The sequence below is a fragment of the Salvelinus fontinalis genome, chromosome 22, assembly GCF_029448725.1.
Source record: "Salvelinus fontinalis isolate EN_2023a chromosome 22, ASM2944872v1, whole genome shotgun sequence".
In the NCBI taxonomy this organism is placed as follows: Eukaryota; Metazoa; Chordata; class Actinopteri; order Salmoniformes; family Salmonidae; genus Salvelinus; species Salvelinus fontinalis.
Window position 1 is genome coordinate 33,959,569 of NC_074686.1, and position 24,030 is coordinate 33,983,598.

Sequence of the window (24,030 nt, forward strand, 5' to 3'; positions counted from 1 at the left end):
TGAACTTTTCACAAATTCAGCTCTCCCAGAGAGGGATGGCAGCCAAGCCAGGGAGATAAGCCGCCACTTCCAGACATCAAGATATTTAGCTGTTTGTTGTTGATAAAACGCCCTGAACGTTTCACTGTTGATAAAACTCCCTGCACGTTTCACTGTTGATAAAACGCCCTGAACGTTTCACTGTTGATAAAACGCCCTGAACGTTTCACTGTTGATAAAACGCCCTGAACGTTTCACTGTTGATAAACACCCTGAACGTTTCACTGTTGATAAAACGCCCTGAACGTTTCACTGTTGATAAAACGCCCTGAACGTTTCACTGTTGATAAAACGCCCTGAACGTTTCACTGTTGATAAAACGCCCTGAACGTTTCACTGTTGATAAAACGCCCTGAACGTTTCACTGTTGATAAACACCCTGAACGTTTCACTGTTGATAAAACGCCCTGAACGTTTCACTGTTGATAAAACGCCCTGAACGTTTCACTGTTGATAAAACGCCCTGAACGTTTCACTGTTGATAAAACGCCCTGAACGTTTCACTGTTGATAAAACGCCCTGAACGTTTCACTGTTGATAAAACGCCCTGAACGTTTCACTGTTGATAAAACGCCCTGAACGTTTCACTGTTGATAAAACTCCCTGCACGTTTCACTGTTGATAAAACTCCCTGCACGTTTCACTGTTGATAAAACTCCCTGAACGTTTCACTGTTGATAAAACGCCCTGAACGTTTCACTGTTGATAAAACGCCCTGAACGTTTCACTGTTAATAAAACGCCCTGAACGTTTCACTCATTTCACTTGTTTTCTCTCCTATTTTTGGTGTTTTATGTACACCGCCATTCAGGCTGACCTTCTCCTGGGGGAAAAGGAGCCAATTCAGCAGGAGGAATACAGATTAGCTGGTCTGACTGGCAACGTGGAGGAACGGGAGGAACAAACCTACAAAACTATCGCCACTGAGAATGATCAATGACATCATTAACCCTGAGCCAAGGTACTTTGCCTTTTTCCCTTCCTGTTTCAGCCCCTAATGTTTCCGCACACACAAACAGGAGTAATCTCATCTCACACACCTACACACACGGACAGAGAGAAAAAGAGAGAGAGAGAGAGAGAGAGAGACACTCATACACACACACACAGGGAAAGTGGCTGCACAATATTGCCTGCCTATTTCAAGGTGTAATTTGCAATTCTGTCCACAGTAAAACTCGTAATACATCATTTACAGCCAGAAGCAGTGCTCTACACAGGATAGTTTTATTTTTTTATTTAACTAGGCAAGTCAGTTAATAACAAATTCATATTTACAAATGACGGTCTACCCCGGACGACACTGGGCCAATTATGTGCCGCCCTACGGGACTCCCAATCACGGCCGGTTGTGATGCAGCCTGGCATCAAACCAGGGTCTGTAGTGATGCCTCTAGCACTGAGATGCAGTGCTTTATACCACTGCACCACTCGGGAGCCCCAGTTAGGAAGCCCCGTTTTATTGACATATATTTATACATGATTCACATCAATGATCCACCGTGTACAGATGTTTTAGTAGCTCAGGATTTTAATATGATATTATTATTCAATATATATTTTTTAGTTTTAAAGAAATAAAAGCTGGATGTCCTGACACTTTCTAACTTATACTTTAACTTTACAATCATTTGAAGTATTACACTACATTAAAAGTATATTATGTACTGTATTGTTGAATTTGAAGTCTCTCTAATCGACAGTCTGTCTTTGGATGCGTCCCAAATGGTATCCTATTTACTATATACACTACGTGACCAACAGTATGTGGACACCTGCTCGTGTCATTCCAAAATCATGGGTATTAATACAGAGTTGGTCCCCCCTTTGCTGCTTTAACAGCCTCCACTCTTCTGGGAAGGCTTTCCACTAGATGTTGGAACATTGCTGCAGGGATTTGCTTCCATTCAGCAACAAGAGCATTCGTGAGGTCGTGCACTGATTTTGGGGGCGATTAGGCCTGGCTCTCAGTCGGCAATTCATGGCGAAGGTTTTCGATGGGGTTGAGGTCGGGGCTATGTACAGGCCAGTCAAGTTCTTCCACACCGATCTCGACAAGACATTTCTGTATGGACCTCGCTTTGTGCATCGGGGCATTGTCATGCTGAAACATGAAAGGGCCTTCCCCAAACTGTTGCCACAAAGTTGGAAGCACAGAATCGTCTAGAATGTCATGTTAAGATTTCCCTTCACTCGAACTAAGGGGCCTAGCCCGAACCATGAAAAACAGCCCCAGACCATTATTTCTCCTCCACCGAATTTACAGTTGGAACAACAGTATGCTTTGGGGCATGTAGCGTTCTCCTGGCATCCGCCAAACCCAGATTCATCTGTCGGACTGTCAGATGGTGAAGCGTAATTCAACATTCCAGAGAACTTGTTTCCACTGCTCCAGAGTCCAATGCCGGTGAGATTTACACCACTCCAGCCGACACTTGGCATTGCACATTTTGATCTTAGGCTTGTGTTCTGCTGCTCGGCCATGAAAACCCATTTCATGAAGCTCCCGAAGAACAGTTCTTATGCTGACGTTGCTTCCAGAGGCAGTCTGGAACTCGGTAATGAGTGTTGGAACTGAGGACAGACGATTTGTACTCGCTATGCACTTCAGCACTCGGCGGTGCTATGTTGAAAGTCACTGAGCTCTACAGTAATGCCATTCAACTGCCAATTTTTGTCTATGGCTGTGTGCATGGCTGTGTGCATGGCTGTGTGCATGGCTGTGTGCATGGCTGTGTGCTACATTTTTTACATCTGTCAGCAACAGGTGTTGCTGAAATAGCCGTATCCACTAATTTCAAGGGTTGTCCAGATACACTTGTATATATAGTGCATTACTTTTGATTCGACCACTAAGGGCCCTGGTCAAAAGTAGTGCACTAAATAGGGAATATATTATCCTTCTAATTAAGTCCAACTAGCAGTGGTTACAGCAGTGTTATACGTTGTGATATCATAAACTGCATGTGTATATTTAGTCACATCAACACTCGTCCCCACCTCTTCCATTCTTCAAAGACACTGCTAATCAGAGTAAAGTAGTGAAAAAAGTCTGAAGAATGCGTCAGCATATGGGCCTAACCATCTGTCTGTTTTTTTGTCATGTGGCCATATGGCTCTAGTGTTTTACTTGCGTAATGTAAATGTACTGAGACATGGTGGCAGGTAAGTCATTTGTGGAACACAAGGATGTTGCAGAGACAAGAAACAAGATTGACCAAGAGCGCCTGGGATTCACTTGTTTTGGTATACAGTAGTGAGCTGTTACGCTTTCGTTCGACGGGATGTTGATCAAAGTTTACTCTTGCCAAATTGGCCACGCTTCATTGGCCAAACAGAGAGGCCGTCAAATCGAATGTTCAAACTGACTGCAACGTTTTAGCATAACCTCTCCATCGAACGCCATTCTGTCACTGATCAATCATCAGCTCAAATTGAATGAAGGTAGAACACTGTAAAAGTCAGAGAACAGGATTACTCCACAGAGTATCATCATACTGTAGCTGCATCAAGAGAATACTTTCAGAGTTCAGGATCATTCATTTCCATACATCTTGACCCTTGACCTACTGTACGAAGCTGTACAAAGCTCTAATTTCCTCCCCCTCTGAGGGAACACAACAGCAGAGCTAAGTATGAAACATTTTAGACTGCTATATTAGAAAAACAAGATTCATCAAATCCAACGAAAGAGTGTGAAATGGTTTGAGGAATCCAGGTGGGTTATAAAGTGAAAAGTCCAGGCACTCAGGTGGGTTTTAAAGTGAAAGGTCCAGTCACTCAGGTGGGTTTTAAAGTGAAAGGTCCAGTCACTCAGGTGGGTTTTAAAGTGAAAGGTCCAGTCACTCAGGTGGGTTTTAAAGTGAAAGGTCCAGTCACTCAGGTGGGTTTTAAAGTGAAAGGTCCAGTCACTCAGGTGGGTTTTAAAGTGAAAAGTCCAGTCACTCAGGTGGGTTTTAAAGTGAAAGGTCCAGTCACTCAGGTGGGTTTTAAAGTGAAAGGTCCAGTCACTCAGGTGGGTTTTAAAGTGAAAGGTCCAGTTACTCAGGTGGGTTTTAAAGTGAAAGGTCCAGTCACTCAGGTGGGTTTTAAAGTGAAAGGTCCAGTCACTCAGGTGGGTTTTAAAGTGAAAGGTCCAGTCACTCAGGTGGGTTTTAAAGTGAAAAGTCCAGTCACTCAGGTGGGTTTTAAAGTGAAAGGTCCAGTCACTCAGGTGGGTTTTAAAGTGAAAAGTCCAGTCACTCAGGTGGGTTTTAAAGTGAAAGGTCCAGTCACTCAGGTGGGTTTTAAAGTGAAAGGTCCAGTCACTCAGGTGGGTTTTAAAGTGAAAAGTCCAGTCACTCAGGTGGGTTTTAAAGTGAAAAGTCCAGTCACTCAGGTGGGTTTTAAAGTGAAAGGTCCAGTCACTCAGGTGGGTTTTAAAGTGAAAAGTGTAGGTATTTTTGATATGCTCTATGCCCAGCAAATAAGTCTGGTTCATCCTTGGGAGCAGTTTCTAAATGCCTGAAGGTACCACGTTTATCTGTACAAACAATATTACACAAGTATAAACACCATGGGACCACGTAGCCGTCATACCGCTCAGGAAGGAGACGCGTTCTGTCTCCTAGAGATGAACATACTTTGGTGCGAAAAGTGCAAATCAATCCCAGAACAACAGCAAAGGACCTTGTGAAGATGCTGGAGGAAACAGGTACAAAAGTATCTATATCCCCAGTGAAACGATTCCTATATCAACATAACCTGAAAGTCCGCTCAGCAAGGAAGAAGCCACTGCTTCAAAACCGCCATAAAAAGCCAGACTACGGTTTGCAACTGCACATGGGGAGAAATGTCCTTTGGTCTGATGAAACAAAAATATAACTTTTTTGCCATAATAACCATTTTTATGTTTGGAGGAAAAAGGGGGAGGCTTGCATACAGAAGAACACCATCCCAACCGTGAAGCACGGGGGTGGCAGCCTCATGTTGTGGGGGTGCTTTGCTGCAGGAGGCACTGGTGCACTTCACAAAATAGATGGCATCATGAAGAAAGGAAAATTATGTGGATATATTGAAGCAACATCTCAAGACATCAGTCAGAAAGTTAAAGCTTGGTTGCAAGTGAGTCTTCCAAATGGACAATGACCTCAAGCATACTTCCATTTGGCTAAGGTGTATGTAATATTCCAACTTGAACTGTTTCCATGACAGAACAATCTGATCTTCCACCAGGTATAACTTAGGCAAACAGCAAGCTTAGCTTTAATGATTAAAAAAAAAGATTACAACAGGATATAGCACCTTTCCTAAATATCAAATGTATCTATGTGAATAGTGTATAAGAAGTATTTTTTTGTCTCTTGGTATCTTAACAGTAAATGTATTTCTTATTTTTTATTTGATGTAATATTACATTTGCTTTGTGTTGTCTACAACTGTTCTGTACTGTATTTGATGTTTTGTGTGGACCCCAGGAAGAGTCACTGCTGCATGAGCAAGACTTAATGGGGATACTAAGAGAAAAGCAGAAACAGGGGTCTTATTAGACACACACCAGAAACATGGGTCTTATTAGACAGACTCCAGAGACATGGGTCTTATTAGACAGTCCAGAGACATGGGTCTTATTAGACACACACCAGAGACATGGGTCTTATTAGACAGACACCAGAGACAGGGGTCTTATTAGACACACACCAGAGACATGGGTCTTATTAGACAGACACCAGAGACATGGGTCTTATTAGACAGTCCAGAGACATGGGTCTTATTAGACACACACCAGAGACATGGGTCTTATTAGACAGACACCAGAGACATGGGTCTTATTAGACACACACCAGAGACATGGGTCTTATTCGACAGACACCAGAGACATGGGTCTTATTAGACAGACACCAGAGACATGGGTCTTATTAGACAGACTCCAGAGACAGGGGTCTTATTAGACACACACCAGAGACATGGGTCTTATTAGACAGACACCAGAGACATGGGTCTTATTAGACAGACTCCAGAGACATGGGTCTTATTAGACAGACTCCAGAGACATGTGTCTTATTAGACACACACCAGAGACATGGGTCTTATTAGACAGTCCAGAGACAGGGGTCTTATTAGACACACACCAGAGACATGGGTCTTATTAGACAGTCCAGAGACAGGGGTCTTATTAGACAGACACCAGAGACATGGGTCTTATTAGACAGTCCAGAGACAGGGGTCTTATTAGACAGACACCAGAGACATGGGTCTTATTAGACAGACACCAGAGACACTTGGAATTATTAGACACACACCAGAGACATGGGTCTTATTAGACACACACCAGAGACATGGGTCTTATTAGACAGACACCAGAGACATGGGTCTTATTAGACAGACACCAGAGACAGGGGTCTTATTAGACACACACCAGAGACATGGGTCTTATTAGACACGCACCAGAGACATGGGTCTTCTTAGATAGACACCAGAGACATGGGTCTTATTAGACAGTCCAGAGACAGGGGTCTTATTAGACAGACACCAGAGACAGGGGTCTTATTAGACAGTCCAGAGACAGGGGTCTCATTAGACAGACACCAGAGACAGGGGTCTTATTAGACAGACACCAGAGACAGGGGTCTTATTAGACAGACTCCAGAGACATGGGTCTTATTAGACAGACACCAGAGACATGGGTCTTATTAGACAGACTCCAGCGACATGGGTTTTATTAGACACATACCAGAGACATGGGTCTTATTAGACAGTCCAGAGACAGGGGTCTTATTAGACACACACCAGAGACATGGGTCTTATTAGACAGACACCAGAGACAGGGGTCTTATTAGACACACATCAGAGACATGGGTCTTATTAGACAGACTCCAGAGACATGGGCCTTATTAGACAGACTCCAGAGACATGGGTCTTATTAGACAGACACCAGAGACATGGGTCTTATTAGACACACACCAGAGACATGGGTCTTATTAGACAGTCCAGCGACAGGGGTCTTATTAGACAGTCCAGAGACAGGGGTCTTATTAGACACACACCGGAGACATGGGTCTTATTAGACAGACACCAGAGACAGGGGTCTTATTAGACACACATCAGAGACATGGGTCTTATTAGACAGACTCCAGAGACATGGGTCTTATTAGACAGACTCCAGAGACAGGGGTCTTATTAGACACACACCAGAGACATGGGTCTTATTAGACAGTCCAGCGACAGGGGTCTTATTAGACAGTCCAGAGACAGGGGTCTTATTAGACACACACCGGAGACATGGGTCTTATTAGACAGACTCCAGAGACAGGGGTCTTATTAGACACATACCAGAGACATGGGTCTTATTAGACAGACTCCAGAGACATGGGTCTTATTAGACAGACTCCAGAGACATGGGTCTTATTAGACACACACCAGAGACATGGGTCTTATTAGACACACACCAGAGACATGGGTATCCTATGGGCATTGATCAGGCCAGTCAGTGTACAGGTTTGCATCACAGCCAGACAAGTAACATGAAAAACAATCAAGAGGTCAATGCTTAATTAATGATGGGGGGAGGAGGGAAAGGAGAGAGAAGAGAGAGAGAGAGAGAGAGAGAGAGAGAGAGAGAGAGAGAGAGAGAGAGAGAGAGAGAGAGAGAGAGAGAGAGAGAGAGAGGCTAAAGATTGTCTGGTCTCCCAGTATGATCCAGAAAAGACAATAAAGACCTGTCGGATAGCACACAACCTGAGCATGGGGCAATTGGAAGGCAGAAGGAAGGGTATGGAAGATGCTGGAAGTTTACGGATCCAAAAATGTGGGTCGTCGCTAACCAATCCAGAGACCTCGAGGTGGTAGTCTGGGATTGGTTGATCAATGTGTGTGTGTCACAAACAAAGGACCAGGCACACAGGTGGCACAGGCACCCCAAATAACCTGTCTGCCTGTCACATCGACCCTCCCCTGTGGTAACACTGACTGATTAAACCTCAGCGTATCTCTGATACTTTGCTACATCATGAACATTAGACTAAATACAGAATTCTCTTTTAAATCAATCTCACAACCAAACCAAGCCCCCAAAATGTCTGTCAGTTGAAAATGACAAAGTACCCTGACATTTCATTTCCATGAGTGCTCCATATCTACATTCTACATACATTTTGGGACCCAGGAGCCAAGGGTTGCTTCCCCAAAATGGCACCATATTCCCTACATAGTGTACCCCTTTTGACCAGGGCCCTATGAGCTCTAGTCAAAAGTAGTGCACTAAATAAGGAATAGGGTGCCATTTGGTAGGCAGTTGTCAGGGACTGACCTTTGCAGACGGGGCGGTGGTCACTCCAGGCAGCGAACACCTCGGCCACCCTCTGACAGGTGATGGTCTTGGAGCCCTGCAGCACATGGTCCTCATTACAGAGGAACTGGACGGTGGCCCCGATGCTGTTGTTGAGAGAGAGGGAACACACACACACACACACACACACACACACACACACACACACACACACACACACACACACACACACACACACACACACACACACACACACACACACACACACACACACACACACACACACACACACACACACACACACACACAAAGCCTAAGTACTATATTTCTGTAATAACACAACAACGTGTGTTATTGAACGAGAAAAATCTCATACCTCAATACATCTGCAAACAATCTAATCTTTTATTTTCCTACACTTTAAAAAAATGCCTGTTTTGAGAGACCTTCGATTTGTTTGAAGCTCAAACTCATGGCTCGGGTAAGATAATTCAACATCCTTCAGATGAAATGCTTTCAGAAACTATTCACCTTGTTCAGATGAACTCAAACATGATTCAAAAAATAAAATTGCGACTCACACTGAAAGAGATTGTGTGATGTTATAGAGAAATAAGCCATAATTGAAAGGGTCAAAAGTAAGCGTGGCGCAGCGGTCTAAGGCACTGCATCACAGTGCAAGAGGCGTCACTACAGACCCTGGTTTGATTCCAGGCTGTATCACAACCGGCCATGATTGGGGGTCCAATAGGGCGGAGCACAACTGTCATCCGGGCCAGGCCGTCATTGTAAATAAGAATTTGTTCTTTAACTGACTTGCCTAGTTAAATAAAGGTTACATTTTTTTTTTAAATGTATAGTTGTATTATTGGCATTTCTTAGCTCTATTCAAATAGAATACAATCTCCAATGTCATCATTACAGCTAGACTCATCAGGGTCTGTTTTCACCAAGAGTCTCAGAGTAGGAGTGCTTGATCTAGGAGCAGGTTCCTCAGGTCCATTCATTAGAATCTATAAGGCTACACTGATCCTAGATTAGATCAGCACTCCTACTGGGAGATGCTTTAGGACTACGGGCCCTGAGCTCAATACTGGCCTTATACGTTTTTCACCCATTGAGATGCTGCTGACAACAATCCACAGTGAAGTGGTGTGTGTGTGACATTGAATGAACACTTGAAGATGAGAGGCGAGGGAGAGAAGTGATTCACATTCAGTTGGAGCGATATTAGAGGCTAGTGTCGTAATCATGTTGAACCGTATTACTGGTCTGTGTCACGCTCATGGCACTGCCTTCATACTGATACCTGAGTACTTTCCGTCTACACTCCATGTCCAGTGACCTTCAACTGTCAATAACAGGCGATGCGGCTCTCGGAGCATATAGGATGCAGCTTTTATCTTTTCTTGTGAAGGACATGCAAAATCTTTGCTTTACTTATCTGCCTTGTCTAGGAATATAAATAACTCAGAAATAACATCATATTTGTTTTCTTTTTTGTTGTTCTTTGTAGTTGTGGTGAGCAATATGTTCTCCGACACAACTGCACCGTGTATGTACAGGTAACTGCCAAAGTAATGAAAATACTTGAGTTAATGAGGGATACAAACTATATTGAAAACAAGTGCTTCTACACAGGTGGGGTTCCTGAGTTAATTAAGCAATTAACATCCCATCATGCTTAGGGTCATGTATAAAAATGTTGGGCAGGCCATTATTTTATCTGCAATGGCTATGCCCCCATCCACAGGGTACGGGTGGTCACTGTATGGTTTGATGAGCATGAACACGATGTAAACCATATGCCATGTCCGTCTCAGTCACAACATCTCAACCCAATTGAACACTTATGGGAGATTCTGGAGTGGCGTCTGAGGCGGCGTTTTCCAACACCATAAAAAAAAACATAAAAGTATGGAATTTCTTGTGGAAGAATGGTGTTGCATCCCTCCAGACACTTGTGGAATCTATGCCAAGTTGCATTGAAGCTGTATCGGCGACTCGTGGTGGCCCAACACCCTATTAAGACACTTTATGTTGGTGTTTCCTTTTGGCAGATACCTGTATAAGCCACCTGAGAGGTGCGTAAAGGTTCCCAAAATTCCCAGGATTTGCAGAAAACCTGGTTGGTGAAGATGTCCTGCTAATTCCCTTCTGATTCCTGGAATCTTCCAAATGGGATTTCTGGGAAACCTGGGAATTTGGGAAAGTTACAGGAATTTTGCAACCGTAGAGGTGCCCTGACACACCCTGTAGAAAACTAGTGTCCTGACACAGCCTGTACAAAACTAGTGCCCTGACACAGCCTGTACAAAACCAGTGTCCTGACACAGCCTGTACAAAACCAGTGCCCTGACACAGCCTGTACAAAACCAGTGTCCTGACACAGCCTGTACAAAACTAGTGCCCTGACACAGCCTGTACAAAACCAGTGTCCTGACACAGCCTGTACAAAACCAGTGTCCTGACACAGCCTGCACAAAACCAGTGTCCTGACACAGCCTGTACAAAACCAGTGTCCTGACACAGCCTGTACAAAACCAGTGTCCTGACACACCCTGTACAAAACTAGTGCCCTGACACAGCCTGTACAAAACCAGTGTCCTGACACAGCCTGTACAAAACCAGTGTCCTGACACAGCCTCTACAAAACCAGTGCCCTGACACAGCCTCTACAAAACCAGTGTCCTGACACAGCCTGTACAAAACCAGTGCCCTGACACAGCCTGTACAAAACCAGTGCCTTGACACAGTCTGTACAAAACCAGTGCCTTGACACAGTCTGTACAAAACCAGTGTCCTGACACAGCCTGTACAAAACCAGTGCCCTGACACAGCCTGTACAAAACCAGTGCCCTGACACAGCCTGTACAAAACCAGTGCCCTGACACAGCCTGTACAAAACCAGTGCCCTGACACAGCCTCTACAAAACCAGTGCCCTGACACAGGCTGTACAAAACCAGTGTCCTGACACAGCCTGTACAAAACCAGTGCCCTGACACAGCCTGTACAAAACCAGTGTCCTGACACAGCCTGTACAAAACCAGTGCCCTGACACAGCCTGTACAAAACCAGTGTCCTGACACAGCCTGTACAAAACCAGTGTCCTGACACAGCCTGTACAAAACCAGTGTCCTGACACACCCTGTACAAAACTAGTGCCCTGACACAGCCTGTACAAAACCAGTGTCCTGACACAGCCTGTACAAAACCAGTGTCCTGCCTCTCCGGGCCCAGTGGGTGGTGCTATGTTAGTAAGGGTCCATTCTTCACCCCAATATGACCTACCTAAAGTCGGAGCCCATCCTCTTGCCGTTCTCTGGCTCCCCCGGGTCGGGACAAGAGTTGGACGCCTGCTTGATGCCCCCCTCATTCACTGGACAGGTGGAGATAAGAGCAGAGCATTATGATATATACAGGAGAGCAGTCAGAGAGGGCCATAGAAAGAGGACAAGGGGCTCTATCTCATGCTGGCCCTGTGTATCTGTTCTTAAACAATAGTCACCACACCAACACTTAGCATGTACATGGTCTTAGGTGAACAGCAAGATGGTGGAGGAGAAGCGACGCTGAGAGGACAGTAGACTTACATGGACCATCTAGATTCTAGAATATGGCACTGGTTTCTCTGGGATATCATGTTAATTATAGCTAAATATTCATGCCCTGCGTTCGTCACATCCCATTGGACACACACTGGTTGAACCAATGTGGAATAGACATTGAATGGACATCTGTGCCTAGTGGGATACTACATTTGAATATTCCAATAAGAATGAAAGGGCATGGTAATTCATATGAATGTAGGGCTGTTTGAAAGGTTAGATGTTGAGATACTGTTGCTCTGCATGGATGGATAAGGTGAACCCTGTCCTCTTGACTGACCAGTGACTCTATGCTACTCTCGCTATGTGCCGAGTACATTGGAGCTGGACGTGCTTGTAGGAAATGAGGTAAGAGCAGCATTGACCTTAGCATCCATGGAGTGTCATGTTTTATTAATGTACTTTCATTTTTTAGCTTTACGACTGTTGTGGTGGTGGTGGTCACGGGCCTTGTGGGTGACACGAGGATGATTCATTTGGATCACTTTCCATCTGAGGCTGAGAGTGGAGTGTCAGTTTTCATTTTCCCTGTGACTGAACCCCTCTCACACCATGGGCCATTAATTTACGTTCTCCACTCACCCTGGTCTGACTAGAGGGAGAGGAAAGGAGGGGAGAGGGAGAGGAGGGAGAGGAGAGGTATTTTGGTATTTTATTAGGATCCCCATTAGCTGTTGTGAAAGCAGCAGCTACTCTTCCTGGGGTCCACACAGAACATAGAACATGACATAATACAGAATATTAAAAGAGGAGAGGAGGAGAGAGGAAGAAGAGTGGGAGGAGAGCAGGAGAGGAGTGGGAGATGAGTGGGAGAGGGAGAGGGAGAGGAGTTCGAGGAGAGAGGGAGGGGAGTGGGAAAGGAGAGGGAGAGGGAGAGGAGTTCGAGGAGCGAGGGAGGGGAGTGGAAAAGGAGAGGGAGAGGAGTGGAAGGAGAGAGGAGAGGAGTTGGAGAGGGAGAGGAGTGGGAGAGGAGAGGGAGAGGGAGAGGAGTGGAAGGAGAGAGGAGAGGAGTTGGAGAGGGAGAGGAGTGGGAGAGGAGAGGAGTGGGAGAGGGAGAGGAGTGGGAGAGGAGTGGGAGAGGAGAGGGAGGGGAGTGGGAGGAGAGGGAGGAGAGAGGAAGGGTAGTGGGAGAGGAGTGGGAGAGGGAGAGGAGTGGGAGGAGAGAGGGAGAGGAGTGGGAGAGGAGTGGGTGAGGGAGAGCAGAGGAGGGGGAGAGGGGGAGGAAAGAGGAAGAGGAGTTGCAGGAGAGAGGGAGAGGAGATGGAGAGGAGTGGGAGGAGAAAGGGAGAGGAGTTGGAGAGGGAGAGGAGTTGGAGAGGGAGAGGAGTGGGGGGAGAGAGGGAGAGGAGTGGGAGAAGGAGAGGAGTTGTAGAGGGAGAGGAGTGTGAGGAGAGAGGGAGAGGAGTGGGATAGGAGAGGAAAAGAAGAGGAGTGGGAGGGGAGCGAGAGAGGAGTGGGATAGGAGAGAGGGGGAGGAGTGGGACAGAGAGAGGAGAGGCATGTGATGAGAGAGGGAGAGGAGTGGGACAGGGAGAGGAGAGAAGGGGGAGGAGAAGGAAGGAGAGGAGAGAAGAGGGAAGAGACAGAGAGAAGAGGGAGATGAAAAGGGGAGGAGAGAAAAGGGGAGGAGAGGAGAGATGAGAGAAGAGGAGAGAGCAGAGGAGGAGAGAGAAGAGGGAGAGGAGAGGGGAGGAGAGATGAGGGTAGAGGAGAGGAGAGAAGAGAGAAGAGGAGAGAAGAGAGATGAGGGAAGAGACGGAGAGAAGAGGGAGGAAAAGGGGGGGAGAGAAGAGGGGAGGAGAGGAGAGATGAGAGGAGAGAAGAGGGAGAGAAGAGAGAAGAGGGAAGAGGAGAGAAGAGAGAAGAGGGAAGAGGGAAAAGAGGGAGAGAAGAGGAGAGGAGAGGAGAGAAGAGAGAAGAGGGAAGAGGAGAGAAGAGAGAAGAGGGAGAGAAGAGAGAAGAGGGAAGAGGGAGAGAAGAGGGAAGAGGGAAGAGGAGAGAAGAGAGAAGAGGGAAGAGGGAGAGAAGAGGGAGAGGACGAAGCAGGGCTAGTGTCTACACCAAGCTGTCCGACCATACATCTCAATGTTTTACAGTTGTTTATGACTTTCAGATAGATAGTGCATTTTAATTAAATTAGCATCGCTGTGATAAAGACTTTGGTCCTGAGGGGTTAGAAGTATTTTGTATTCTTTTTGAAGTTCAGGTTAATATTAAAACCGTAGTCAAACTGAATTACCATTTTGTGTTGCTCACTAAGCAACCTCTTTGTAAGAGACATGTATACTACCAACACAGTGACATCTCTGTCAATAGAAAACCATGTCCATTCATGTCTCCTTCCCAAAATAGCTCTATGGCGTAATGACAAGCACACTCAAGTCTTGCCACACTTAGTTTTCCTAACAGGTCTTCTAGGATGTTCTTCCAGCTGTGCTGCCCTCTCTATCTCGATCTGCACAGATGGTGTCCATTACTATTGATGTGTCTATGTGGCATGACATGAACACTCCGCTGAGTGCTGATCCTCCGATCCGCCAGTCCTAGCTCCATCTCTGGGTCTTGTTTATCTGATGCCTAATGGGGGATGCCAGTACACAGGGTCAGAAAGCAGATAGCTTGCATAATTCATAATGATGGTGAATTAGATGGGTGATCAGTGGCTGGGTCTACGACACAATGGTATGTGTTCTAGATGGCATTCCACTCCCTATATCAGGGGTGTCCAACCTTTTCTAGCATGAAAGCTACTTTTCAAAATGTAAACAGCGAGCTACTCATTTTTTTTCAAGCTTTCAAATAGGCACATTCTTCTCTTCGCCAGGTCCTTAGTGTACAATATACAGTGTACCTGGTAAAATAATGGTTAATAAACGAGTCTAGACAACTCTAAAGGGGGCCCTATAACTGTTTCTGTTTTATTTTTCCTGGATTTAGATTTTTTTGTTTTGTTTTTAACTCTCAAAATTACAATTGTTCACAGATAAAATACGAAATATGATGTTCTGAGTCCATGTCAATGCTTAAATCACTTACTTTTTGGTCTGGAAGAAAACAAACACATTTAGATTTTTGACTGTAATTCCCCTTTAATTGCACATCTAGCCCTTTAATTGTGCATCTGGCCCTTTAAAACACATCTGGCCCTTTAATTGCACATCTACCAGTGACGAATGTGCCAGTCTAGTAATGATTCTGTACTGGTGCTGCTCATTTTATGGGAAAGTTTGCAAATAACAAATAATAGACACAAATGATTTACTTACTCATTATATACTTCTGCCAGGTAAGCCTACTTTGCAGTTATTCTTTAATTGAGAAGGTTTTGGGGAATTTATTTCTATCAACCTACATGGTGGTTATCACATCAACGGCTACACATGGAGTAATAGACAAACACGCCCACCACAGACAGACAGGGACAATATTGCTGGAAATTAATTGGCAGATAGGTTTGGCTTTTTTAAGCCATTAGTGGCTAACCAGGGGTGGGATGATATCAATGTTACATTGATTAGATAGTAGCTGGGAACGTAAGGTGTGTCACGCCCTGGCCTTAGTATTCTTTGTTTTCTTTATTATTTTAGTTAGGTCAGGGTGTGACATGGGGAATGTTTGTGTTTTGTTGGTTTTGGGTGTTTTTTATGGTAAAGGGGTTGTTGTGTAGTATATGGGTTTGTGTGGAGTTCAGGTGTCTAGCGTTGTCTATGTATGTTTAGTTGTCTAGGAGAGTCTATGGTTACCTGAATGAGTTCCCAATTAGAGACAGCTGATTTCGGTTGTCTCTGATTGGGAGCCTTATTTAGGGTAGCCATAGGCTCTCATTGGTTGTGGGTAATTGTCTATGTGATACGTTTGTAGCCAGTGTGTGCACATCGTTGTTTTAGCTTCACGATCGTTTTCTTGTTTTGTTTAGTGTTTAAGTGTTTTTGTTTCGTGTGCCGTCTTCGTAAATAAAAAGGAGATGGCTTATTTTCCAAGTGCTGCGTATTGGTCCGTCAATCCTCCACACGATCGTGACAGAATTACCCATCATAGGACCAAGCGGCATGGAAAGCGGCAACAGGACCTACCTACACAGGATTCATGGACATGGGAGGAGATACTGGATGGTAAGGGGCCGTGGGCTCAACCGGGAGAATATCGCCTTCCTCGTGAAGAGCTGGAGGCAGCTAAAGCCGAGAGGAGGCGATATGAGGAGGCAGCACGGAGACAAGGCTGGAGACCCGTGAGTACAACCCAAAAATTTCTTGGGGGGGGCCTTAAAGGGAGTGTGGCGAAGTCAGGTAGGAAACCTGCGCCTACTCCCTGTACTTACCGTGGAGAGCGGGAGTACGGTCAGACACCGTGTTACGCAGTAGAGCGCACGGTGTCTCCTGTACGCGTGCATAGCCCGGTTCGGTACATTTCAGCTCCACGTATCGGCCGGGCTAGACTGAGCGTTGAGCCGTATGTCATGAAGCCGGCCCAACGCATCTGGTCACCAGTGCGTCTCCTCGGGCCGGCGTACATGGCACCAGCCTTACGCATGGTGTCCCCGGTTCGCCTACATAGGCCGGTGCGGGTTATTCCACCTCCCCGCACTGGTCAGGCGACGGGGAGCATACAACCAGGTAAGGTTGGGCAGGCTCGGCGTTCAAGGGAGCCAGTACGCCTGCACGGTCCGGTATTTCCGGCGCCACCTCCCCGCCCCAACCCAGTACCACCAGTGCCTCCTCCACGCACTAGCTATATGGTGCGTGTCTCCAGCCCTTTACCACCAGTGTCTAAACCACGCACCAAGCCTCCTGTGTGTCCCCAGAGTCCTGTGCGTCCTGTTGCTGCTCCCCGCACTAGTCCTGAGATGCGTGTCCCCAGCCCGGTGCCACCAGTCCCGGCACCACGCACCAGGCCTACAGTGCGCCTCAGCCGGCAGGAGTCTGCCGTCTGCACAGCGATGACTGAACTGCCCGTCTGCCAAGCGTCATCTGAGCCATCCGTCTCCCCAGCGTCATCTGAGCCATCCGTCTCCCCAGCGTCATCTGAGCCATCCGTCTCCCCAGCGCCATCTGAGCCATCCGTCTGCCATGAGCCTGCAAAGCCGCCCGTCTGCCATGAGCCTGCAAAGCCGCCCGTCTGCCATGAGCCCACTGAGCCGTCCGCCAGACAGGAGCCGCTAGAGCCGCCAGCCAGACAGGAGCCGCTAGAGCCGTCCGTCAGACAGGATCTGTCAGAGCCGCCAACCAGACAGGATCTGCCAGAGCCGCCAACCAGACAGGATCTGCCAGAGCCGCCAACCAGACAGGATCTGCCAGAGCCGCCAACCAGACAGGATCTGCCAGAGCCGCCAACCAGACAGGAGCAGCCAGATCAGTCAGCCAGCCATGAGCAGCCAGATCCGTCAGCCAGCCATGAGCAGCCAGATCCGTCAGCCAGCCATGAGCAGCCAGATCCGTCAGCCAGCCATGAGCAGCCAGATCCGTCAGCTAGCCATGAGCAGCCAGATCCGTCAGCTAGCCATGAGCAGCCAGATCCGTCAGCTAGCCATGAGCAGCCAGATCCGTCAGCTAGCCATGAGCAGCCAGATCCGTCAGCTAGCCATGAGCAGCCAGATCCGTCAGCTAGCCATGAGCAGCCAGATCCGTCAGCTAGCCATGAGCAGCCAGATCCGTCAGCTAGCCATGAGCAGCCAGATCCGTCAGCTAGCCATGAGCAGCCAGATCCGTCAGCTAGCCATGAGCAGCCAGATCCGTCAGCTAGCCATGAGCAGCCAGATCCGTCAGCTAGCCATGAGCAGCCAGATCCGTCTGCTAGCCATGAGCAGCCAGATCCGTCAGCTAGCCATGAGCAGCCAGATCCGTCAGCCAGCCATGAGCAGCCAGATCCGTCAGCCAGCCATGAGCAGCCAGATCCGTCAGCCAGCCATGAGCAGCCAGATCAGTCAGCCAGCCATGAGCAGCCAGATCAGTCAGCCAGCCATGAGCAGCCAGATCAGTCAGCCAGCCATGAGCAGCCAGATCAGTCAGCCAGCCATGAGCAGCCAGATCCGTTAGCCAGCCATGAGCAGCCAGATCTGTCAGCCAGCCATGGGCCGTCCCTCAGTCCGGAGCTGCAGTCCCTCAGTCCGGAGCTGCAGTCCCTCAGTCCGGAGCTGCAGTCCCTCAGTCCGGAGCTGCAGTCCCTCAGTCCGGAGCTGCAGTCCCTCAGTCCGGAGCTGCCATTCCTCAGTCCGGAGCTGCCCCTTACCCTGGTGCTGCCCCTTACCCTGGTGCTGCCCCTTACCCTGGTGCTGCCCCTTACCCTGGTGCTGCCCCTTACCCTGGTACTGCCCCTGACCCTGGTACTGCCCCTTACCCTGGTACTGGCCCTTAGTCCGGAGCTGCCCCTTAGTCCGGAACTGCCCCTTAATGCAATGGGGTTAATGTGGAGAGGGGTCATTTTGAAGAAGCTAAGGAGGTGGTTAGGGACTGTGGTGACGTGGGGACCACGACCAGAGCCGGAGCCGCCACCGTGGATGGAAGCCCACCCAGACCCTCCCCTAGACTGTGTAATGGTGCGCCCGGAGTTCGCACCTTAAGGGGGGGGTTATGTCATGCCCTGGCCTTAGTATTCTTTGTTTTCTTTATTATTTTAGTTAGGTCAGGGTGTGACATGGGGAATGTTTGTGTTTTGTTGGTTTTGGGTGTTTTTTATGGTAAAGGGGTTGTTGTGTAGTATATGGGTTTGTGTGGAGTTCAGGTGTCTAGCGTTGTCTATGTATGTTTAGTTGTCTAGGAGAGTCTATGGTTACCTGAATGAGTTCCCAATTAGAGACAGCTGATTTCGGTTGTCTCTGATTGGGAGCCTTATTTAGGGTAGCCATAGGCTCTCATTGGTTGTGGGTAATTGTCTATGTGATACGTTTGTAGCCAGTGTGTGCACATCGTTGTTTTAGCTTCACGATCGTTTTCTTGTTTTGTTTAGTGTTTAAGTGTTTTTGTTTCGTGTGCCGTCTTCGTAAATAAAAAGGAGATGGCTTATTTTCCAAGTGCTGCGTATTGGTCCGTCAATCCTCCACACGATCGTGACAAGGTGTCTGATACTTGTGAGATTTGTTTATGACATTATACGGTGGAAAACATAAAGAATTGCATTTACTTTCAGAATTGTTTGGCGAACTACTCATATGTGGGCTGCGAGCTACTGGTAGCTCACGATCGACCTGTTGAAAACACCTGCCCTATATAGTGCACTACTTTTAACTAGAGCCCTCTGGGCACTGAGTCCTATGCACCCTGGTCAATAGTAGTGCACCACATAGGAAATAAGGGTGACATTTGGAACGTACACAATATCCTGATTCTTGATTCCTAATTCATGATTCCTGATTCCTATATAATTTCTGTTGGGTTTAGTACGAGGAGCACGCCATGTTGCGATGAAGACAGGAACCAATAGGACAGCAGGAGGAACGGAGGGATCACACAAGCATTTAATAGAAGAGAGATCCATGGCACTTTAATGTTCAGGGACTGTAATGAAATGGACCCCAAGACCATAAAACAGCCTCAAAACGTCAGCTGGGGAGCAGTTCGAAACTGTGTCTTCAGAAATGCAGTAGGGCTTATCTTGAAAAATAGTGAAAAGGGTCTAATACGACCCATGTTGTTTTAATACATATTGGAAGAGATTTTTCCGATTTCTTTTTTAACAAATAGTGAGGTAGGATGGCAGTGGAGAAAGAAAGAGACAGATTACGTCAAATGGCAACAGACTGGATGATAGTGGGGTAAAATAGATAGAGATTGTGTCAGAGGGCAGTAAACTGGATTGATAGTAGGGTAAAATAGTGAGAGATTGTATCAGAGGGCAGTAAACTGGGTTGATAGTGGGGTAAAATAGTGAGAGATTGTATCAGAGGGCAGTAAACTGAGTTGATAGTGGGGTAAAATAGAGAGAGATTGTATCAGAGGGCAGTAAACTGGGTTGATAGTGGGGTAAAATAGAGAGAGATTGTATCAGAGGGCAGTAAACTGGGTTGATAGTAGGGTAAAATAGTGAGAGATTGTGTCAGAGGGCAGTAAACTAGATTGATACTGGAGTAAGATAGTGAGAGATTGTATCAGGGCGGTAAACCAGATTCAAACCTAATGTGATGTGCGGCCAATAGACCAGCCAGGCAACACGATATGGTTATTTTTGAAACAGTATACCCCCTTGACATATACAAAACAAAAACAAAAATGGGTGAAAAAATGATGGTAAAATGCAAAGAGTCGCACAGAACAATAATGAAAAAAAACAAGTACTTGATAGAATGTGCATCACTGGAAAACAATGTTTCTCCTTATTCAATGAGGGACTTGTGGTTCTACAGGCATTCTCAAATAGAATATGCTAAGAATCAAATCAAATCCAATTTTATTGGTTTCACAATACACTACCATTCAAAAGTTTGTGGCCACTTAGAAATGTCCTTGTTTTTCAAAGATAAGCACAATTTTGTCCATTAAAATAACATCAAATTGATCCGAAATACAGTGTAGTAGACATTGTTAATGTTGTAAATGACTATTGTAGCTGGAACCGGGAGATTGTTTATGGAATATCTACATAGCCGTATAGAGGCCCATTATCAGTGAGTTCAACTGGCAACTTTATTAAATAGCACTCGCAAAACACTAGTCTCAACGTCAACAGTGAAGAGGTGACTCCAGGATGCTGGCCTTCTAGAGTTGCAGAGTTCCTCTGTCCAGTGTCTGTGTTCTTTTCCCCATCTTAATCTTTTCTTTTTATTGGCCAGTCTGAGATATGGCTTTTCTTTGCAACTCTGTCGCCTCTTCACTGTTGATGTTGAGACTGGTGTTTTGCAGGTACTATTTAATGAAGCTGCCAGTTGAGAACTTGATACTCGAATGTACTTGTCCTCAGTTGTGCACCAGGGCCTCCCACTCCTCTTTCTATTCTGGTTAGAGCCAGTTTGCGCTGTTCTGTGAAGGGAGTATTACACAGAGTTGTACGAGATCTTCAGTTTCTTGGCAATTTCTCACATGGAATAGCCTTCATTTCTCAGAACAAGAATAGATTGATGAGTTTCAGAAGAATGTTATTTGTTTCAGGCCATTTTAAGCTTGTAATCGAACCCACAAATGCTGATGCTCCAGATACTCAACTAGTCTAAAGAAGGCCAGTTTTATTGCTTCTTTAATCAGAACAACCGTTTTCAGCTGTGCTAACATAATTGCAAAAGGGTTTTCTAATGATCAATTAGCCTTTTAAAATGATAAACTTGGATTAGCTAACACAACGTGCCATTGGAACACAGGAGTGATGGTTGCTGGTAATGGGCCTCTGTACACCCATGTAGATATTCCAGAAAAAATCTGCCGTTTCCAGCTACAATAGTCATTTACAACATTAACATTGTCTACACTGTATTTCTGATCAATTTGATGTTATTTTAATCAACAAAAAATGTGCTTAACTTTAAAAAACAAGGACATTTCTATGTGACCCCAAACTTTTGAACGGTAGTGTATATATGAATATTTAGCAGATGATATTGCATGTGTAGCGAAAAGCAGCACTATACTTAGAGATCCAATGTCATGTTATTTATGTTATTTTACATTGAATTCTTCTTCACATGATTACAGAAGACATGTCATAAAGGGCGACAGCATGTGTTCTTTTTACATTGGTGTGTAGGCGTATTGGATACATATACAGTACACTGCTCTTTCCATGACAGACGGAATCCAGGTGAAAGCTATTATCCCTTGTTAAATCCACTTCAAATCAGTGTAGATGAAGGGGAGGAGACAGGTTAAAGATGGATGTTTAAGCCTTGAGACAATTGAGCCATGGATTGTGTATGTGTGCCATTCAGAGGGTGAATGGGCAAGCCAAAATATTTAAGTGCCTTTGAATGGGGTATGATAGTTGTCACGACTTCCGACGAAGTCGGTCCCTCTCCTTGTTCGGGCAGCGTTCGGCGGTCGATGTCACCGGTCTTCTAGCCATCGCCGATCCACCTTTCATTTTCCATTTGTTTTGTCTTTTTTTCTACACATCTGGTTTCATTCCCCAATTACATGTTCATGTATTTAACCCTCTGCTTCCCACATGTGTTTTGTGTGTGATTGTTTCTATGTTCATTCGGTACGTTATGGCTGGTTTTCGACGGGTGCTGTTTACACCTGTGCATAATTGATTACCGTTTACTGTTGGTCAAGTGTATGTTTACCTTGTGCCTTCATTTTGAGTAAAGTACGTTGCTCACTCATTCTGCTCTCCTGCGCCTGACTTCATGCACCAGCTACACCTACCTTTTGACAATAGTAGGTGCCAGGCACACCGGTTTGTGTAACGTTGCTGGGTTTTTCACACTCAACAGTTTCCTGTGTATATCAAGAATGGTCCACCACCCAAAGGACTTTCAGACAACTTGACACAACATGGCCAGTAACCCTGTGGACTGCTTTCGACACATTGAAGATTCCATGCCAAGACGAATTGAGGTTGTTCTGAGGGCAAGAGGGGGAGGTGCAACTCAATATTAGGAAGGTGTTCCTAATGTAGGTAATTACATGTGTATTCCGTAGGTCTATACATAGTTTATTCCTTTGAACATTGGATATATCTGTCAGGTGCCATCTGGCCTGGTATAGGCTATGAAGTGTGATGCTCAAAGCGTTTGTGAATGGTTGATGATGTATGTGTTTATTAACCAGGGCATGACACTAAAAAAGGATGTAATTTATATGCATTTCCACTATAAATGTTTAGAAGTTACATCTTAATTATTACTGTGACTACTGTTCTACCTTTTAAGAGTATGCAACCTCTTAAAGATGACAGCTGCAAACTTTGCACTGGTGCAAAAAAACTCAGTCAATCACACCAAAAAGTGCCTCATGTACACTATGTAATCCTTTACGGAGTAGGATAGACCAGACATAACTGGGTATTTCACTGTTTCTCACTTTGACAGTGCTTTAAGAGAGCACCCAGTGCCTAGTTCAGATATTTACTATGGTCAGACTTCTGAGTAAATGTCCCGTATCTAAAATGGTGGCGACCATAAAAACAAATCAGAATGAAGCAAACCTGCTGATCTGTAAACCAATCAAAACAAATAGATTCATGATGATTGGAGAACATTTTAGGAACTACAGACACAAACACAGTTTGTGAGAGGAGGATATGCTGACACTGCTGCCACCCTCTAGCTCAGTAAAATGCTGGAGCGAAGATCATAATACTTCCTGAAAGTAGTAGTCAGTGTCAGCCAAGGGAAAAAATACCCAAAAAAACAACCGACAACACAGTTGTCTTTTTCCCCCCAAATCTAAAAAACATCTGTATGTAAAAAATAACAACGGTGAGAAACAGTTCCCCTGTGGGGGCGGCAGGTAGCTTAGTGGTTAGAGGCAGGTAGCCTAGTGGTTAGAGGCAGGTAGCTTAGTGGTTAGAGGCAGGTAGCCTAGTGGTTAGAGGCAGGTAGCCTAGTGGTTAGAGGCAGGTAGCCTAGTGGTTAGAGGCAGCTAGCCTAGTGGTTAGAGGCAGGTAGCCTAGTGGTTAGATGCAGCTAGCCTAGTGGTTAGAGGCAGGTAGCCTAGTGGTTAGAGGCAGCTAGCCTAGTGGTTAGAGGCAGCTAGCCTAGGGGTTAGAGGCAGCTAGCCTAGTGGTTAGAGGCAGCTAGCCTAGTGGTTAGAGGCAGGTAGCCTAGTGGTTAGAGGCAGGTAGCCTAGTGGTTAGAGGCAGGTAGCCTAGTGGTTAGAGGCAGGTAGCCTAGTGGTTAGAGGCAGCTAGCCTAGTGGTTAGAGGCAGGTAGCCTAGTGGTTAGATGCAGCTAGCCTAGTGGTTAGAGGCAGGTAGCCTAGTGGTTAGAGGCAGCTAGCCTAGTGGTTAGAGGCAGCTAGCCTAGGGGTTAGAGGCAGCTAGCCTAGTGGTTAGAGGCAGGTAGCCTAGTGGTTAGATGCAGGTAGCCTAGTGGTTAGATGCAGGTAGCCTAGTGGTTAGAGGCAGCTAGCCTAGTGGTTAGAGGCAGCTAGCCTAGGGGTTAGAGGCAGCTAGCCTAGTGGTTAGAGGCAGCTAGCCTAGTGGTTAGAGGCAGCTAGCCTAGTGGTTAGAGGCAGGTAGCCTAGTGGTTAGAG

At 46.1% G+C, this 24,030-nt stretch overlaps 1 protein-coding gene across 5 annotated transcripts in view; it reads right to left on the reverse strand.

Annotated features, from left to right (window-relative positions):
* Positions 1-24,030, reverse strand: part of LOC129820230 (CUB and sushi domain-containing protein 3-like) — an 805,004-nt gene that overhangs the window by 392,368 nt on the left and 388,606 nt on the right. For all 5 annotated transcript variants that reach the window (XM_055877256.1, XM_055877257.1, XM_055877255.1 and 2 more), the window contains 2 exons: positions 11,598-11,685; positions 8,327-8,451 (listed from right to left, as the gene is read on the reverse strand). In XM_055877256.1, coding sequence (XP_055733231.1) covers positions 8,327-8,451; positions 11,598-11,685 — 213 coding nt within the window. The remainder of the gene's footprint in view (positions 1-8,326; positions 8,452-11,597; positions 11,686-24,030) is intronic.